At 37.6% G+C, this 20,989-nt stretch overlaps 1 protein-coding gene across 3 annotated transcripts in view; it reads left to right on the top strand.

Moving 5' to 3' along the window:
- Nucleotides 1–20,989, top strand: part of LRMDA (leucine rich melanocyte differentiation associated) — a 614,425-nt gene that overhangs the window by 327,625 nt on the left and 265,811 nt on the right. For all 3 annotated transcript variants that reach the window (XM_042018603.1, XM_042018602.1, XM_042018604.1), the window contains exon 3: nucleotides 16,638–16,764. In XM_042018603.1, coding sequence (XP_041874537.1) covers nucleotides 16,638–16,764 — 127 coding nt within the window. The remainder of the gene's footprint in view (nucleotides 1–16,637; nucleotides 16,765–20,989) is intronic.

The following is a 20,989-nucleotide window of genomic DNA, read 5'->3' as shown; positions in this document are numbered from 1 at the left end:
TGTTGATTTTGGGTATGGAAAGATACATACATACTCACTTTTTTAAAAAGTGAATTTAAAAAAAAAATAAAAAATTTAATTGAAATCTGAAAATTTAACATTTGATAAACGTGAAAACCTGTACCCAAGATGTGTCATATTGAGTGCAGAAAAAGCTGTGCTATTTCTAAAGGCTTCTCTGTTAGAAGAGACAGTGTTAATATATTTTTGCAGGGCTGGCACAGTGGCCCAGGTTTAGCTGAGGTTTACACATGATCTGTTGCTCTTGTGTGTACTGAGAGCTGGGGTAAAGTATGCCCTTAACTCATGTTGCTTTTGCAGGGATTGCCTGACATTTTAAGGCAATGGTGGCCATGCCCTAACAAGGCAAAGAGACTAAAGGTATTACTTCAGGTGATTCACAGACTATTGTTTTGGTTTTGCTTTCTTCATTTAGCATTTCAAATCCATAAAAATTATTTGAGATTTGTGTTTGTGAAATCCCTTTTTTCAGCGGAATCGTAATCCAATGGCTAATCCAAACCTTTTCCTCGCTGAAGGGCTAGTCCACGCTCCTGCTTGTAGAGCTGTTGGTTATTGTGCATGCATAGAGGAGGAGTATGGCCTGGTGGTTAACACAGGGAACTACTAGGATACTGAAAAGTGCAATTCCTGGCCCTGTCATATAATTTCCATATGACCTTGGGCAAGATATGTCAGATAAAACTTACTTCACAGGAGCACAATATCAGCTGAACTGATGAGATTGTAGTGCTTTTAAATCCTCTTGAGGAAAGTTAAATAGAAAGAAATTAGTACTGTAGTAGAACAGTTGTGAAAATAAAGTAGAAGAACTGGCATGATTAGGAGACAATTTATTGACTTATCTTCCTGGCTATTTAAAACTTTTCTAACTTGGCTTAGAAAAGTGGATGCACTGTGGGTTTGTTTCTGTCCTTGATGTGCACGTGCAGCTCCCATTAGTGCCAGCAGGAGCCCTGTGCTTGCCTCACGAGAGGAGAATAGACCCCTGTGTGTGTAATGATAAGTTACATAGCATCTTGTGGCTCTGTGTATGATTTCTGATCTATTGTGCCAGAGATACTACAGCATGAGAGAGAGCTGCTGTCATTTTCAATAGGAAGTGAGAACTTTAAGAGCCTGAGAACTGTCCTCTTTTTTGAATAGCACTTTTGCTGCATGAAGTGTAATTTATTTTTATCACAGCAGGCATAAAGCTTCCAGGTTTTCATAAAGAAAAATGATCCATATAGAGCCCATGTCGATTGAACAATCATTTGAAAACCTGTAAATTCAAAACATGGCTCCTTCTCAATGCAAAGTATTGTTACTTTCTTTGCTGTGGCTTTTAATTTTTTTAGTCCTGGACTTTCATTAGTACTTTAGATGTACTATAAAAAAAGTAGTTTAATGTCAGTAATTATATTTCTAGCCATCAGTTTGCCTGTAGGAGGACACATTACCTAATTATAGTAACCAAAACTTCTTCAGACAGGACTTTCTGGGCTTTCAAAATCTTTCAGGGCAGTACTTATTTTATTTTTTTTTCTAAATTATTTTTTTTAAGTAACAAATGTGTATGAATCATTCAAATTTGGGAAGAAAGTGGAAAGGAGAGGAAAGGTTGGGGGAAGGGGAGGAAGAGAAAGAAATTGTTTGCATCTTGCCTGATACACAAACACAAAAAGAAAAGAAAACAAAGGAAGACCAGTTATTAGTCCTACCGCTTGTCAGTTTGATTAGTGAACGGTTGCCTCTCTCTTCTGAGAAAATACAACATCTTTAAATGATGTCCATTCTTAAATGTAGAAACCCCGCATTGTGTCTGTTAATGCATAATTGGACTGTCTTTTAATACAAGCAGAGGCACTTGTTTCTGAATATAAACCCTGCACCTCAACAGGTCAGGAAGATAGTAAAAACCTGTTGTTTGGCTTTGTCTTGGGGAATAATGGAGTCACTAATCTACTTGATCTCTGGGAGTCAGATAAAGAAGAAAGTGAACGATGCATACATTTCAAAGATGGAAGGCACTTATAAAAGCAATTTCTTTGGAGGGAAAAAGTAGAGCAAAGGCTGTTGGAAACCTTTTAATTAGTACTAATTACCTCAGCAGAAAACGTTGGAGGCTTGAAAGGATTTGTGTCAGCAAGTGAAAGATCAAAGATTGCGACGCTCGCATTTTAATCTGTTGGCTATAAAAACGAATAAGGGGGTGGTAATGGGGCCCATGAGAATGACAACCCAGGTGGTGGAGGCCTTAATCCCTTCTTTACTGCTAGTGCCTGAGGCCTAGTTCCAATTACATAATAAGATGATTTAATTTTTGCTTTAATTTTAACAAAAATTAAGTTTATTTTAGCCTTCAGTAAGGACAAGACAAGGTTTCCAGACAAAATCCTCTCAATTTATTTCTTTTCATGTTTTAGGTCCAAGCCTTTACTTAGCTTTTTTTTCCCCTAAGTGGCTGAAGCTGCTCTGTAGAAGGCCACAGGCAGCAAAGGTGCTTTGATGTGGTCCCTGCAAATGGGGAGGGGCTGGCGGTGGGTCACTGGTGGGCACTGTGGCGGCATTCGGGAATCCAGTAGTGCCTTCTTTCTTTTTTTTTGCTTATTTGTTGTTTGGTTTGGGTTTGTTTGGGTGTTTTGTTTGTTTGCTTTGTTATTTTTTTTAACAAACTGCCTAATTGCGTCAGTGAAGAATATTTTATGGGCATGCTTGCTGTGATATTTGACTTCTGTTTTCTTTCAAAACACTCCATGTGGGTTCACATGTGTGAGGTAAATTACTCTTTTTTTTTTTTTTTGTGGCTTGAGCAGGTTATGTGCCCCTCAGAAATCTAATTGTCATCAAATTCCACTATGGACAAAAGAGTGAGCATATGGCTGAGGCTTAAGAGAGGCTGATGGCTGCAATGTAGGCATCAAATGGATAGATTTATATCCAGGAATTTCCAGCACTTCTCCACAGCCAGACCCAGCCCTTGTGTTGAGGGGGAGGTAGATGCCTCTTGAAATGGCATTGGGTTTATAATTCAGCTCATGAAGTCAGGGGTTATCTATACACAGTGAACTGGTAGGATTTGAGTATTTTTTTAATAATTAGACTTTTACAGAAAGTTATATTACTTATGCTCTGTGGATTCCAGCATGGTAAGTTGCAGCAACTCATGGTTTTGTCTTTACAGGTAATTGGGCTAAAAATTTGGAGGCAGTGGCAACACAAATAGTCAGGCCTCTATTCTCAATTAAAACTTTAAATTTATTTGTTCAGCAGTTAAAGCCTGAAATGAACTTTGAACTACATACTTTATTAAGTTTTATCCTGATTTTTAAAATATTTTAATTATGTTGAATTACTTCAGTATCAGGTTCTTACAGTGTATGATTTTATGCTGTGCTGATAGAAAGCAGTGTTCATTTTAAAATAGATTATTTTGAAGGAAGTCTTTTGGTCCCTCAGTAGGTTTTCATATGTATTAGCATGACAGGAAAATATGAAGCAACCTTTTCAAAGGTAGAACTTGATGATCTTGGAGGTCTTTGCCAACATTAGTATATGTATGATTCCATGAAAACCCAGGTGTCAGAGTTCAGTGTTATCTTCCTTTTGCTTGACTTTTCCTAATCTGTGGAATGTCTGTTGCCTTTAAGCATGCTTTGGAGGAGCTTGTATTGAATCTCATCCTAGGACATGGAGAAACACCTGGACTGAGACCTGAGCCTTTTTCCAGAGCAGTGCAGGAAAGTAACACTAGCCTGGTTTTTTTGGGGGTGGCTCTTGCCAGTCAGATTGCTCCATCTCCATCACGGCAGGTGACTGTCCTTGTGAAGCTGCTCGGAAGGACCCAAGGTGGTGTTCTGTTTCTCCAGAGATGTTGTTAAAGTCCCTTTACTTTAACGTGATCCTGGGACTTCTCGTATTGCTTTCTGGTGTGACAAACCTTTGAATATATGTAGGAACGGTGACCAGCTAGGAGTGTGTTTTGGTAATTATTCATCATCATCTTTTTCATCCCTAGACTATCAAATCCACAGTTGTTGGATTTTTGAAGGTGGGATTTACCGGACTCTGATTTCCCAACCATGTTTAAGACAATTTTATTAATTTTAGGAATTGAAGAAGGGGGGAACCAACACAAAAAAAGCCTGTCATAGATTCTATAGTCCATCTTCTTGGACTGTGAGATTGCTAGCTGCTGTCTTACCCTGACAGTGTTTTATATGGTTCAATTTTAAATATACTTGAAGTGTAGAAATGGAGGACGCTGATGGGAGGGCACTATTCAGCATTTTTTGTTACGCGTATTTCCCTTCTTTTCTTGGTTTTAAATCATGTACAAATTGAAAGAAATAGAATTGTTGTGTACCATATACATTTCTGGGAAATTTTATTTACTCCCATTTCAGTGTGATAACCTTTGTAATTTTAGAGTCTGAATTCTTGTTTTAAACAAATGTTTTGCTTTAATAAATACTCTATGCTTTCATTGCTGAGGCAATGTGTTAATAATATCACTCATTGTTTTCTGTAGTATGAGCAAGGGGAAAAATAACCAAAACAAGCATTGAAATAAACTAATAACTTTCTTTATTTTGAATGTGCATTCATTGTTTACATATGCAAACAGTTACTTATGTAACCAATTTTAGTGCATGTTGCAAGGCTTGCAAAACCCCGCAATTTGATTACACAGATTGAATAAACAGATTATATGAAAGTATTTTAAAAATCAAAAAGATGTAAGAACACACTTATCTCTGAATTTGAACTTACATATCTGTATTTTTTCAGGATTGCCATAAGGCCCAGTAACACAAAAATGTTGTTCAAACAATTAGTACTGAGTAGTTATCATGCAGAAGTGCTTGACTGAGTGTAGTGTGTGGTAATGATTCCTAAAAGTCACGGGGTGTTTCCTTGCTTTCTGCTCTTTGCAAGAGTGATTTATGAGTTTACAAGTTCCTTCCCAAACTCTGTAATTGCCCTGACAGTTTCCCAGGTGGACTATATCCAAGTTGGTATAAAGCAGTACTCATTGCAGCTGGACCTTCTAATTCATCTTGAGTTAGGTATAGAGCTTCTTGTTCCTTTTGTCTTTCTTTTTATTTTTTCTACCCCTCGAGAAGCACTGTACCATGGTGGTACTACATTCCCTTCAAACACAGCATATGCCTGAAAGTAAAACAAAGCTCTGCTTGGCAAGACTCAGCTGAAAGTTTTTCATTTTATGAATGGAAACAAGGACAAATACAAAACTTAGTCTTTGCATACTTAGCAGGTCACCTTTCCCCTTGTTGAATCCATCTTCTCTAGGATTCCTGGCTTGAATTCCAACAGGTACCCCTTCAGGTCCAGGTGTCTTAGCAATCGATCTTCTCAGTCCCACCGTCACTTCTGATTTAGTGCTGCCAAACCCCAGAAACTTTGGTGATCATGTTTGGAAACTATTGGTGATTCTCTGTTTTGTGTCAACTGAATGGCTCCTCCTTTCCCTGAACACAACTATTTTTTCTTTCTCCCTGGCAGTGTCAAACTGGCCGCTTACATCCCACTCCAGCTGGACTTGTCCTCTATAGCATTCATACCTTCTTGCTAAGTGTTATACAAGACACAAGCACACACTTCACAGATGATCTGTGGTATGCTGCTGGCTATCTGAAACAGATGAAACAGGATATAATGTTAACACTGATGACAAACCCACTAACACAGTTACTTTGTTTAAACAAGCCCGTAAAAAAAAGTGTTTCCCCTCTAACAGCTTTTCTGGTGTTGCAAACTTCCACTTGCATAATGTACAATTCACTGGAGATTGTGCAGGCATAAGCAAAAGAAAAAGCTGTCTCTTGCTTGTGTATACTTGCACTTTAGAGTAAAGCACATCCATGTGGAAGATGTGCTGTCTAGCACTAGGTAGTCTCCTTGAAAGGATACTAGTTCTTCTTAATTGGCTCAGTCATGCATAGACTTCATATGCTTTTACCCTAAGTTTTATAAGTCTAATAATCTGTTTACTGGCTTTTGGGACTTAAATGTCTGTTTTAGTAGGGAAATCTGTTGCAAATAGGGGTTTGAGTGCAGAAGAAACATTGAGAGTAAAGGTGAAAATTTGCCTTGCACTTAGACATCATTAAAAGATTTTCAAAGGATACACCAAAAGTTAAATTTTGTAAATTGTTACTAAAATACCTAAAGTTACCTTTTAAAGGCACTAATGGCTTGAGCATTAAGGATACTGATGAGCAAAATGTTTAGGAAGAGGATATTAAATGTACTGTGATTGAAAGAAATATTGAGGAATAACCTAGATCCTTGCTCCAGAAACATAAAGGTGTATATTATTCTTGAACAAAACTTTTAAGTATATAACAAATGAGAAGCATGTGTGAACAATTTTGTTGGTGTAATTGAGGAAACTCTCATTTCAATCACTGGAAGATATGTGAGTTCTGGAAGCTCACCAACAGTGATTTACATGTTGATTCAGTTTCTCATATTTGCTGAGAAAGGGTGCAATTTAAGTAGATTTTTTTAATAAGAAAACCCCCCAAAACATTAATGTGATTAATCTCATTTCAGTACTTTATTAAATCTATTTAAATATGCATTCAGATATTTCAGAGACATCAGACTGAGTGTTTAGAAAGAGATGAATGCAGTGGCCATTAAGTTTTAATTGTCTCTAATCTCTTGCTTCTATAGCAATAAAAATAAAAACTTTTAGAAGAATTATTCTATATAATGCATTATTTGGTAGGAATATTCTTAGTTAGAAAAACCATGTAAGCAGTACATTTTCTGCTTTTCCATGTAAGTTGTATGCTTCTAATAATCTTTGTGGTTTTCTCAACTGTATTTAGTTCTGCACTGAGAAATCTTTCTTAATATTTCTGGAAGTGGAAATACCTTTTGGTTGTCTTCTCCTTTTCCCCCCTTCTCAACAAATTTCATGAAAAAAATTAAAAATCTGAAATGAATCAACTCTATCTTATTTTGCTATTCTGTTCTGAAGTATTCTATGAGCCTGGATAAGCTGATGTGGCCTTTGGGGAGAGACACATCAAATACAGGCAGACAGCTCCTGTGTCTGGTAACAAAGACTGAGGAGGTCAAAACTATCCCAACAGGCCTGAGCAGGTCAGTCAGAGGCAAATGTTGGAAATAAGATTTGGTGGGGAGGGGAGCAAGGGGCCTGGGTCAAGTCCTGTTCAAAAAGTCAGCTTTGTCAAAAGCTTCAGTCACATTCTTACCTACAGGCAACCTCTGCTGATCTCAACTCATTAATCGAACTGGAGAGCCGTCTTGACCCTGGCTCCTTCCCTTTGAAGTGTGGTGTCCTCTGCAGCATGAGGAAATAATTTGCTGCCTGATTCAATGAGCCATCAGTAGAGCCAGCAGACCTAATGACATGTGAGAATATTAACCTCCTACCACGAAGAGCTGTGAATCTTGAGAGGCAGTCTATAATTCACCCAGCACTCCTGAGCCTTCCCTTTCTGTCTTATTCTTGCACTCACTTTCTCACTCACAGGGAGAGAGAGGAGAGACCCTCTTGTCGTAAAACTTTATTTCCTTCAGTAGTGTGAGCCTTACTGAGCTGCTTGATAATGAGTTACTTTCCTTTTGCAGTTGGATAAAATTTATACTGAAATACCGGATGTCTGTCTGGCATATAATAATTTCTGTGTAAATTATGACACGGGCTACATAACTGACATCAAGGGTGTGGTAATCACAGTACTTACCCAAGCAGCCTATTTTGTTTCCTTGTTTGTTTTTCATCATCAGATGAAGAAAGCAAAAGCAAGAGAACAAACATGCATCACAATGCTCTTATTTTGTACAATATGTGTTTTAGCTTTCCTCAACCAAGAGAATCTTCCTGCAATCCTCTTCTTTTTTATTTCCTTCTTTTTTTTTTCCTACCTAAAGAATAAAGCAGTTATGCCTGGCCTAGTTATAAGCACGCACAAGGGTGTGTTCTCACCCTTTGATTCTTAAGAAAGAAATAGATTGTTGGTATAATCCCACTGCTTTAAAAGTCAGAGCTGTTTTTTCTCTTATTGACTCCTTTAGCATTTCCATAGATTCAGGACTTAATGTCTGATAAACTTCAGGAAGAGAAACATTGTTATTCATGTGGCTAAATAATGAGAACGGAAAAGCACAAATGGCCCTGTATGTATTTATTACTCAGCATGAAAGTGGTGGTGATTTACCAGGTTGTTATATACCAATATACAGTAAAATACTCTGAGAGTTTTGTTTTTAATGTCTTTTCATAGTGCTGATGGGTGCTGAGTAAGGTCAGAATTCAGAGATTATGGGTACAGATGGGGAACAGTATCCAACATAGCAAATCCCAAACCAAAATGGTTATTGCTGGCAACAGTCTTGTATATGCTGGAAAGGTTTTGGTATCTGTTTTTGGTGTAACTGTACTGCCAAATTTCTCATCTTTGGTGGAAACATAGTTTGCAAAAGCAAATGAAATTACAGCAAGTGTGAACACTTATGGTAAAAGATATTTCTCTGGCAGTGAAAGTCAGTGATTTAGTTGTGTGGTCAAAACATTTCTGTTGGAAATTGAGCCTGAATTCTGTCTTGTTATCATTATAGAGTTGTTTTGATTCTGAGGAGTCGTTGGTAAAAACTGTTGGCGTATGGTGTATGGTACAGACTAAGGTACCATGCAGAGAGGATAAAGGAGGGTATGGAGACAAAGCAGGGTAGGTAGCAGAAGGAAATAAAAAATAAATGGTAGTCATATGCTGATTAACAAGGTCTGCGGTGTCTGTGGTATGCACCTATGTAGATCCCTGTCTTTAAGTTGTTCTAAAGACATTTTTTAACATCGAGGGATTCAGTATTATGTCCATTAACAATTCTCTGCTATCATGCTTGAGCAGTCTATTAGTCGTTCTCACCTCTTATAGCTGGTCACAAAGGCCAGTCCCCTTGCCTCTCTCTGCTTCATCTTTTTTATTAAGTTTATTAAAACTAGTCAGATTATACATTCTTATGGCACAGGCTGTGCTTGGTCCATTCATTATGGTTTCTTATCTTGGCAGGCAATCTGAATTGAACGACAGCTAGTCCATTATGCACATATGAAGCCCATCACTCCTCCAGCAATGGCCAATTCATCAAACATTTATCTTTTGCCCTCTGAGCAGTGCGTCAATTTGCTTGTCAATCCTCAGCCTTGGTTGTTGTGGAAGATGGGAGAAAAATTACTTTTCTTTTCCCCCTTCCCACTGAACTCTGGTAGTCGAAATGGGCTTTGCTCTACTCACTCTACTCCCCCTCTCTCTGTGGAAAAAGGGGAGGGGTCAAGTTACTATCTGAATTGCAGAGTGACAGACTGATCCAGGATACAGTAAAGCTTTCATTATGGCACTGCCTTTGCACTTGAATTTGCTCATATTTCCATTATAATACTGGTTTTTAGGGGATTTATAAATAGGTTCTTCACTTGGCACAGGGAGCTAGCTGAGAGGAGCTTTTAAGATGAAACACATTGCAGGGTTTTAGCTCTTTGCGGGTTTTTTTTGTTTGTTTGCTTTTTTTTAAACAGGTATGGTTAAATTTTATAAACCATGGCATGTTCTTTTGCTATTTCTAATCACTAATACTTTATTGAATTCTTTCAAGCTCAGGGAATAGCACTGTTTCTTTTTTTTTTTTTTTTTTTTTGTGCCATTTGTTTTATTAGGATTGAGTTCCATGTTAAGATTGGGGAAAAAGACAAAGCAAGAGTCTTGCATCCAAGTTTTTCTCTTAACTCCTTGCTATTCTTCATCAAATACTTTGGAGAATTTTTAGCAGAAGGATGTTTAAATCTGTATTTAGGGAAGTGATGCGTAATTGAACTATTAGTGGTGTTTTTTTCCAGAATGCCCTTTGATAAACTATGAATATAAACAGTCACTTTCTCTCTGCTTGGCAATTTTTAGCACTGTTTTGCAAACTGTATTTTCTTATATGATGCCATGACTAGATGACAAAGAACTTATTTTCTGATCCATTTTGTATTACTCTGAAATACTTTATATGGCTTTTGTGAAAACTGCCTTGCTACCAGCTATAGTACATTGATTGTCATTTTATTTAAATTTAAACAAAATTGTAAGAGTACTATAATATAAAATCTTGGCGTGTTTAATCCTAAAGATGTAATATAAAAACTTAAGCAAAAAGCAGCCTAACATGAAGGATAAAGTTTGAGCTGTATTAATGGGATATTCTCTTGAGTAGAGGTGCATTAAATACACATAGTGAAATCTGAGACTTTAAGAGGTTCATTAGAAAAGAAATTGAACCCTACCACAGTCAGTCTGGTTGCTAATTTATCTCTTTTGCTTGGTTGGTTTGGTTGTTTGTTTTATTGAGGGTGTTTTGTGTTTTGGTGGTTGTTACTTTGTGGTTTGGGTTTCTTTTTATTTTAGTGGAGTCTTGGTATGAGAGAATGGTGGTTGAAAGACTGAATGGTTGACTGTAATATGTTTTTGTGAGCTACTGAAAGCTGTAATTGGGATTTGTAGTTCATTTTACCAGGTAAATAATCCACTCCTATGGGACACAGCTCTTACAGTTTTCTACCTGAATGTTGTAGTTTCTTTTAATTTCATTGCAAGATTTCCGACAAATAGGCTCTGTTCATCCTTCCCAAACGTATGTGCTTCGCTGAGCCTCACCTGAAGATCTGATTCACCTTCTGGGAGTGCCCATCTTTTCTTGCTGCCTGTAAGGAGTTATAAGTAACTGGGCTTCTGTAGACGGATGAGATGAATTTGCATTATTGCTTTTCAGACAATGCCGTCATTTGAGGAACTGCTGCTTAATAGCAAAATCCCTCTCTCAAGAAATATATGCATTTCTGGTTTAGAACTGGTAGGAATGTTCCTGAAATGTTGTGAACTTAACATCTAGAATTCAGGAGGCCTCATCTCTTTTTGTCTGTCTGTTTATTGACTCTGCTTTTGTTTGTGTTTCCTTCAAGGTTTTGGGGTGGGTGGTGGCTTCTAAGGTTTAGAAGTTCGGGCTTCTTTTTTAAAGCAATGGAATTTGCTGTGTAAGACTCAGAACAATACTACAAAAGAACAGACAAAGTTTCTGAGTTTTTGTGAATCCCCACCATTTTGATGTGCTTACATAGCTCTGGTTTAAGATTGTTGTGAAAGATATTTTCATCCCAGTATTTATTGGTAATAGAGTTTTTTACATAGTCTTGTAGGCTTCAGTGTATAAGAAAAGGGGGAAATTGAGGGAATGATGTTTATTTTCTTGTATGGAAGTCAAGTATGAGCTTTATTTGAAAAGATTCAGAAACTCGTTGTAGGTCCAGTTCATAACAGAAGTTTAATATTTTCTTATGGAGATCTCTTTTTCACAGGTATTTAATGATGCTGCTTGTTCATTTCTTTTAACTTCTCTTTTGCTGATCATATTCACAGCTGTGCCTCAAGTTTTATCCCAACAGTTGCTTCCAGATGTTTTCCATCTACCAACAGAAAGATGGAAGTGATGCAAAGTGGTACCTCTAGATAGCCTGAAAAATACTAACATTTCCTCTGATACTAGACAAAACAAAGCATTTCTTGCTTTACAAATTTTGGATCTTGGAGGTTCTTTACTTTCACTGGGATGTTTAGCTGTCGGTTAAATACTTCATTCAGGTGTTTTTTTTTTGGTTCTATTATCATTCAGGAAACTGTTTAAAATTACGAAGTAGAATAGCAAAAAACCAATCTTTTATTCTTGAATACTGTAGAAGCCATTTTTTGATGTTTTACTTGTATTTTGTCCACCTGATTTATTTTTATTATATAGATATAGATAGATATATCCCCCCATTTTTTTATTGTGCTTTGTTTTGTTTTGGTGAGGTTAAGTCAAAGGACTAGAAGTCAGGCGTTCTGGGTGTTATTTCTTGTCTCTTAGAAAATTGCTGGAGGTCACCTTCCGTTAGTCACTTAACCTCTCTCTGCTTTACTACAAAATAGAATTTGAAGCTCAGCAGGTTTTTCAAAAGTAATTCATTAATGTTTTGCAAAAAGATGCTTTGTACTCCTTGGCTGGCAGGTGCTGGAGAAATAGAATTTGCATTTCTATTTAAATACTGAAATTATCTAGTACTAAGGTATTCATGTTGATTCTGCTCTCCTGTAATCTATTAAAACATTAAAGGGAAGGAAAAGGTATTTTAAAAAGCTCTTGTTTTGTAACAGCTCCATCTTTAACTTCTGCTAATGGCTATCTCTTGTCAACAAAGTGCAAATCAATTTCAAGGCTAAACCCAAACTCTCTCATTTACATATTGTTAACTACTCTCTCTTTTCCTGTTAAACAGGAGGAAAAAGTCAATTAGATATGAGGCAGATGTCTTATTAATGAAGGGGTGGGATAAAATATGAGGAACTCTTCTTTTTTAGCATATGCTTCTGAGCAGCTTGTTTTTCTGAACAAGGACAACTGCAGAGTACCAAGTTTTGTCTATTGCTTACAAGGTTTCTGCTGTTTTTCATTTAAAAAAATCTCGTGTTTTCATTGTCAAATATTACCAAAATGAAGAGTTTCTCTTTACTTTCATTGTAACCAAATCCATGTCAGGCCAGAGGGATCACATGAAATAGTGTAGTTGACAATTACCATGCATACATATACATTTAAAAAAAAAATCTGTCATGACATTCCTTTATGATTAAAACTTTGTTATAAACCATGAATGAATTATGGAAAGGCAAGCTGGAAGAAATCACAGTGATTAGCCAAAGGACTTGGATAAAATGACGTTTCTGAGACCTTTATATTCTAAAGGATTATTTACTGTCTACTTGCAGAACATCTTAAGTCGTTTTGCAGAGGGAGTCAGTTTCCTGTTTAGTGCAGTGTTTTTGTAAGCTAATGAGGGCAAAGCGTGAGCCATAGGCAATGATGCTGTGATATTAGCTGTGACAGGGAGCTTGATCATAATTATCTTAACGAGGATAGGGTTAATTACAGTGGAAACTTAAAGTTTTTTCTGTTTGAATGAGGCGGCGCTGAATGCGTTGTGATGTTTTGTCGGTTTGATGTGACTTTGAAAATTGCAATGGAAATCTCTTGGCAACACTTGCTCTCCTCTGGGAGCAGAGTGGGAGCCCTGCAATGAGGTAACTGAGACGGTACCTGTGGGTGAGATAATGGGCAGCTTTCATGACATTAGAGCAGGGACAAGCAACCTGCAATCCACCTTAGTGATGTTTATTAGCCTTTTGAAAATAAGAGAAACAACTACTTGCCACAAGCCCTTCAGTGCTGGTTGCATTGTTGTGGTTAAGATTGTGTGTCTGTTTTAGTATACTAATATGGGAAGAGATTTTTTTATGCTGTGAATGATGAGAAAACTGCAGATTTAATTTTAGACTGGTTCTCTCTCTTCGGGGGAAATCTTTTAGACTGGTTCTCTCTCTTAGGGGGAAATCTTTTTATACTCATCTCTTAGGAGGCTTGTGCCCTTCTTTCTATTCTGTGTATATTTAAGCATTCCTCTCTTTTGTAATGGGCTCATAAGGAAATACTTGGAGTACATTAATATTACTTGCTTAACCTCATTAAAAATAAAAATGACAGTATTTTGTACTGATTTCTGTCTCAGATTCTCAAAAATGCTTTCTATGTACCAATTTACAATTGCAATCCTTTCTTATCCCCCATGTGCAGATGGGAAATTGAGGCTCATAGAAGTTATGGGACTTGCTGAAGTTTGTACCAAAAAACCAATTGTGTGGATTGCACTTAAAACTTTTACACTTTGGAGTACAACTGCTGGGCAATATTTCCTGATATATTATGATGGTAGAGACTGTTGCATAGAATTTAGTAGGTAGTATCACTGAATGATAGCAAACACATTTTTTCCTTTTTTATTTCTTTGCCATATCTTACCATTTTTTGTTTCGGTGCTGTTTTTTTCTTTTAAGACAGAAAAAAATTAAATTCCATGAATAGCAAAATAACATAGGACTGTAAATGTATATTAATGGCTACACTCTCTCTCTGTACTATGGCAGCCCCTCCCATCTCCATGGACTTCGAATTTAGGTGATTAAATCACCAAGTGCACACTGCTCTGATGACATGAAAACAGCAATTATAAGCAACCCCCTGTGTAACATGGCTCCTTTTTAACTGAGCAGCTAATAACATTACATGGCAAAAATTATCAAAACCAGACAGGTGTAAGGAGATTTGTGTGCAATTTTCTCTGCCTATCTATGAAACTAGTACCCTTATGTTCAGCCCAGGGTTGTGAAAGAAAGACTGTTTCAATAGGCAACTCCCTCTAGTGTTTCAAGGCCTTTTGTCCCACTTCATGGCTTGTCATTTTGTTTTATGCCTCCCCTGCAGCAGTTTTGGATGTGTGCTTTCTTCTCCTTGCCAGTTGCCAACCATTTGCTGATTCTCATGATAAGAGTATTATATTTGCATAACATAACTCAGGAACAATGTGTATTTTGATGCTGACACTGACCAGAGCCCAAGCAGTGTTTTTTCACAAAGGACCTATTAACATCCCATAAGGCTCTGTGGTGCTGACAAGGAGGTGGCCTTCTCTGAACTCTTTTGGCAAGTCAAAGTCATACACTGAAATGTGAGGTTTGGAAATAATCCACTATTTATATAATAAAGAGTATTTAAGGGGAATTTGCTAAACTAGGTTTGTCAAACTGAAATGAAAACTCATAACAGCTTGATAAACTCACTGCTACTTCCTCTGGGTTTTTTGCCTTTTAAAGGTACTTGGGAGAAGGCACTGAGATGTTTAGTGCTTTCTCCTCAAACCTTGACTTTGGAAAAACTATGTCTGTTGTGACCTGTTGCTGAAATAGCTAGCTCAATGCAGCGTGCTAGCACAGCTCTTAATGGTGAACAGTTTATGTAGGCTGAATTGAGGTTTTTTTCCCAAAACTGCTGGTTAAAGGCAAGTGCAAAATATGTGACTGTTACTGTGGTGATTGTTTCAGTAAAATGTTTTATAATAGAGGCCTTTATTTTTCCAGCATCAGAAGTTGTAGTATCAATGCATTGTAATGATATAGGTATGCCATAGGGTATAGGCATGGCAAATTTTCTTCAGGTCTGGCTGCCCAGCATCAAAATGGCATTAGTAATAGTTGTACCTCCCTTTCAAGTCAAGAGACTCCGGAGTCCTTGGACTGAAATGCACCGTTGCAGTGTTGCGCAAACATTACTTGAATAGTCATAGTTTAGTGTGCAGTACCCAGTCTAAAGGTCACTCACTTGATCTCTTTTGGTTGCTTGAGCCGTCTAAGTGTGACCTGTAAGTGGTCTGTAAGTTCTAGCTACAAAAGCAGTATCTTGTTTGTGTTGCACAGATGAATGTTAAATTGTCTCTTCTAATAATACTTGTGTTTTCCTCCAGTAATTGTATCTGTGGAACACTCTAACGGGGGCATTGGCTGTACTTTGATCTTTGCCAAAAACTGGGGGGAAGGTGAGGAAATCCCCTCAGTATAAATGTCATCGGAAACTGAATAAATAGTATAACCTGCATCTCCCTTATTCATCACATTTTACAAAACAGCCAGGAGATACAGTGATGATCTTCCCACTGGTAGGCATAGTAGATCAGCTGTCAAGTCATGCAATCTCAGCATATCTTTAGGTGTCTGGTAGGTGAATGAGCTGTGAATGCGTGTCTGTGTGTATGCTTTGTATATCGTGTGTCTTAGTTGATTAATGTGTGGGGCTTTTTTTTACTGTTGGTATGTGCAAGCATTAAGAATCAAGCTTGGAATAGATGCCTTAACAAGGTACTGAAATGTTCTTTTTTAGGTTTTTTTTGGTTTTTTTTTTCTTGTACTTTGCTATGAGAGGAATGAATACTTCTAGAACCTTGTTTATTTACAAGTCATCATCTTCACTACCATGTTGTCAAATCCTCCTTTTTAAAGCTGCTCTCTGCAGTCTGACCTGGGGCTTGACAGTGGAACAGTAAGTTCCGAGAAGAAAGCAAATGCCTTTTCTGTCTGGAGTAATTCTGCATTTTATTTTGTAGAGAACATTTTATTTTGTTTGCAGGAACTCAAGAAACTAATTAAGAGGTTAATAAAAAAAGGGGGAAAAAATCCCTTCTATATTTCCTATTATTGCATGTAAGGTAACTACTAAGAAATGATACTTGAAGTTGTATTTATTATTGTTAGCAGGGTATGATATTTCTTGGCAGAAATGATGGATGACAACTTAAATTTGTGTCCAGGGAATGAAGGTGAACTGTGACAGAGTTATTTATCTTGGGAATGGAGGTTAGGGTCAGGCGAGGCTGGGTGCCTGAAGGCACAAGACATTGACAAATTCATCCTGCAGGCCCCATATCTGAAGCCTTTTGTTTTGGATCCTGGCTACTCACTAAGTGACCCGCATCCTTCATCCTGCCAGCATGTGAAGGATGTGTTGCAGTGCCAGCACTCCCCTTGCCACTAATGCTTGTCATTCACTCTTCTGACAGGCCCAAACCAAAACTATTCCCACTCCTGAAAGGGAAGGTTAAAATATTTATTTCAGCTCATAATGGCCTCCCTGATTTAGTGGAGTATCATTTTTCCTGTTGCCTTTGTCGTTTGCAGGTCTCTAGAAGGACTGAAAACATTCAGTTACTTGGAAGAACTGATCTTGGACAACAATCTACTCGGAAATGACCTTCTGTTGCCCAGGTTACCCCACCTCCATACCTTAACGCTGAACAAGAACCAAATATCCTTTCAAAGATACCTGAAAAATATCAAATGAGTTTTATGTGTCAGCCAAATTAAAGTATGTGAAATATAGTTCATGTGCAGACAAAGCATTCTCTCGTTTGGCACCTGGAATACTTCATAGTAATTTATTACAGGTCATTCATAAATGAAATGCACCATTATATCTTCCTGTTGCTCCATTTTAGTGAGAGATCTAAGTTATGGCTCTGAAGAAATCTTTCTAATAGATAAAATAGAGAAAGAAAATAATGTCAGTGCTACCCGTGTGCAGCAGTTCTGTGTTTGCTTGGGGTTCTGTTGCAGGCTGACCTCTAGTGGAATAGAGCGTGCAGTGAAGCGCTATTAGGTTTTTAATACTTTAAATAGCTCTTAAAGCATTAAGGTAAAGTAAGATAAAATTAACTAAACCCACATAATAATTCTAATGATTTTCTCTATTTTCATGAAACTGGTAATATGCACAACTGGGTAGCTGCTGTGCAACTGCAGCTGTAAAAGCATGCCACTCTCTTCTTGGTATTCCAGTTCTGCATAAATTCACATAAAATACTTTCCAAATCTTCTTAATACAGTAAAGTTTTTGATGTATGACTAAGTCCAGTTGTCACTTTTCCATACGCCTGAAGTTAGTGCCTTTTTTGTTTATTAAGAATAAATATTTCAAGATTTGTCTAAATACTCTGCTCAATCAGAGCCCTTCGTCTGTAGGCTTATAGATAATGGTCTGTAAAAACTACTTATCTGCAAAGTCTGTGGGCGTAGACTTGATTATTACATAATTTTCCTGTACTTTGACCCATCTGGAGATTGGAAGATGTGTAATATGTGATTTTACAAAAGTGAAGGGCAACCAAACTGTGGCCAAAAGGCCAACTGAGGCCTGCAGAGTCTTAGAGCACAGTCTGCTGAAGCCCTTGCCTTGTAATTGCAGCGTGAGGACAAGACTGCTCAACTGCAGGCTTTTATTACAGACAATGTAAACAGAGAGCAATTTACCTCCTACTAAAGCAAAATCCTCCTACTGAGGGGAATAAAAATAACTGCAGATTCTACGATTTCTGCACTTATTTTTGACTATAAATAAATAAAAATCAGCACAGTAACTTTTTTTTCTTGGAGCCGTGGAAATTTGCCAAGAGTGTGTCTTGAACAGTAACAGTCATTACTGTACTAGGTATTTGTCTAGATCTATGGTCAATGCAGGGTATTGTGGGTTGGATTTGAGTAACTGGTTTTATTGTTTTGTTATGTGCTGCCATGGTAAAATCTGAACCCATGAAGAATGTACAAGAACATTTTTGGTGATGCCACTTGCAAACCATGAAAGTTTGGCCATAAGACCAAGAAGCACATAAGTATATTTGTCCTTTGGGTGGGTGTCAGGGAGGAGTTTTGCACTTACCAAAAGGAGGGTAGAGGTATTGAATATTAACTCAGTGAACAGAATCAGAGGCAAAAAAATTATCCTGTCAGTAGTAATCTTTAAAGAGTTTTTGCTGGTCTCACAGACAGACTAAAATAGTATTGTCAAGTGAATAAGCTTTCAAAGTCAATGATAGCATGATAAGAAGGATTTGATCTATCCTGGGATTTTTTAAAATTTAATCTAAAAACCATGAAGTTAGAGCTTTGAGAGTATTGAGCTACTCAGGTTATAGAAATAATGTATGCATTTTGTAGTGTGCTACAAATAATTTAGTAGAGGAGTTGCAGAAATACTTGTAAAACACCTAATGTATACAAACTGCCCAGAGAAGAAAAATTAACTGCTGTCCATCATTAACATCCTGAGCCCTAGGGAGCAACGATCTCTTGTAGGGAGGGTACATCAGTCTGCAGAAGCATGGAGACCTTCCAGATTCCTCTCCTCAATGTTAATGCTGTATTTGAAAAAGGTCTTATTTGAACTTGCATCACTTCTATAATGAATTATTTCTCTATAGAATTCTTTGAAAAATGTTAAGAAAAAAAATGTACATTTAATAGAATAATGAAACACATTACAGGAAAGATTGTTCATTATATGACAGTAGCACTATAGAAAGGACACAAGTGAGCAAAGAATACTGATCTGAAATAAAACTTCAGTAGGTGGAATATTGCCATGTATACATAAATATATACAGCGAGAGAGAGAGAGAGAGATGAAAATAAACAAAAAGCCAAACTGACCCCTTTGAAAATTGGAATAACATGTAAACTTTAAAACACATATGAGAGCTTTCCTGAGTATCCCTTAATATAACTGTACTCTTCTCTCCTTTTGTTCTGGCTTCATTTTGATCCATATCCTGTTTCAATAGTTCTGATAAGAGCTTTCTACTCCTTTTGCATGGTTCACTTACTGTGTGGCATTGTATGTGTAAAGAACATTTGGGCCCTCCTAACATAATGTCTGGATACTGTACAAATGTGAAAGCTTATCTCTAAATCAGGCAAAGACTTAGAAGAACCACCTGATATTTTTTTCTTCTGGTTGCAGATTTCAGTTGCAGTCAGCCACTACCAGTTTTTCTGCTTAAAGTGGAAGAAGCAAATTAAAATACTGCAATCAAAAAAATGGGTTACTGCTCAACTTTTCTGTAATGTATAATCTGTTTAAAATCTTTTAAAGTGCAGTCTATATAACTGAAACGCCTAAAGAATAGTCATCAACATTGTGCAGTGTTGGATTATGTATCTAACATGCTTTCTTTTCATGTGTTTAGTATGGTTATTTTTTAAAAAGTTGGATTTACTTTGGGAAACACATCATCTTAGTTTCTTTCCCACACATAGTGGACAGCAGAAAGCAGCACAGATCAGGATGGGTGGGTGGTAGATGGGAAGTTGCTTTTGGAGGAGGACTTAGGACTGCAGTCACCTATGTTTGTAATGCCTCATTTCTCCTTTTAAGTATGTTCACTACATACTAAGAAACAGGCAGGAAATTTCTGAATAGATTTGTTTCTCTGTGGGTGTTACAGCAGTGTGAGGTTTCATGGCTTTTCACTGTGCTGATCTTGACCAGTATGGAACAATATACTATAGACATTTCAGTTTCCTTTACATTTCAGTCTTTACAGTACTTGTCAAAGCTACTCAAATGGGCAGTTTCAAAATTTGGCAAACTCTCAAAAGAGAGTTTGTCATCTATGTGTTATATATACACACACACCCCTGTATGCTGAAAATTAGAAGGTGTTCAGTGCCTCACTTCTAAACAGACAAGTCTGATAATTAACCAGACCTGTGATTCTTTGTAGTAAAAGCCCTATTTCTTAGTCCAGTAAACTGGTCATACATTTAACATACATTCATACACTTCTGAAGATCTGGTACTAAAATTTCTTGAGAAAAAGGTGTTGAATGTAGATGTAGAATGCAGAGAGGAGGGCCATGAGGATGGTGAAGAGCCTTGAGGGGAAGCCGAATGAGGAGCGGCTGAGGTCACTTGGTCTGTTCAGCCTGGAGGAGACTGAGGGGAGACCCCGTTGCAGTTACAGCTTCCTCGTGAGGGGAAGAGGAGGGACAGGCACTGATCTCTGCTGACAGGACCCAAGGAAATGGCCTGAAGCTGAGCCAGGGAGGTTTAGGTTGGATACCAGGAAAGGTTCTTTACCCAGAGGGTGGTTGGGCACTGGAACAGCTCCCCAGGGAAGTGGTCACAGCACCAGCCTGGCAGAGTTCAAGCAGTGTTTGGACAATGCTCTCAGGCACAGGGTGTGACTCTTGGGGATGTCCTGTGAAAGGCTGGGAGTTCAACTTGGTCATCTTGATGGGTCCCTTCCAGCTCAGCATATTCTGTGATTTTATGGTTGAATCTAGGTCTAGGTTTTGAATGGTTTAGGGGAAAACCAAAATATTTCATACCAGAGAGTGGGAAATCTAGAACTGGGCAGAATACCCATAATGGTATATGCATTTCTTATGGCAAGAGGAATTAGTAGTGTGATTCAGATCTAGGTGTTACATGTTCTTGAGTCTTTGAAAACAGCATGTATTGAATACCTCAGCTGAAGACTATACCAGTAAGTACTTCTGGAATAATTTGTCTTCACACAGGTCTCATAATGATCTCTAACAGTTACATATTTGCTTAACCCCCAAACTATAGACTAATTTTGTTTTGCCTCTGTGCTTGTTCCTATGTTGTCCTTAAGTGCCTGAAGACACAGAAGTCCCAGTCTGACCAGAATCTCATTAAGTGCTGAGGACTTGATGTTTAGATTGAGTGAATA

This window comes from Corvus kubaryi, unplaced genomic scaffold (genome assembly GCF_017639235.1).
Source record: "Corvus kubaryi isolate FWS band 111438036 unplaced genomic scaffold, C.kubaryi_AGA036_p1.0 138, whole genome shotgun sequence".
In the NCBI taxonomy this organism is placed as follows: Eukaryota; Metazoa; Chordata; class Aves; order Passeriformes; family Corvidae; genus Corvus; species Corvus kubaryi.
The sequence above is the reverse complement of the archived record's forward strand: the minus strand, read 5'-3'. Positions and strand labels throughout refer to the sequence as shown.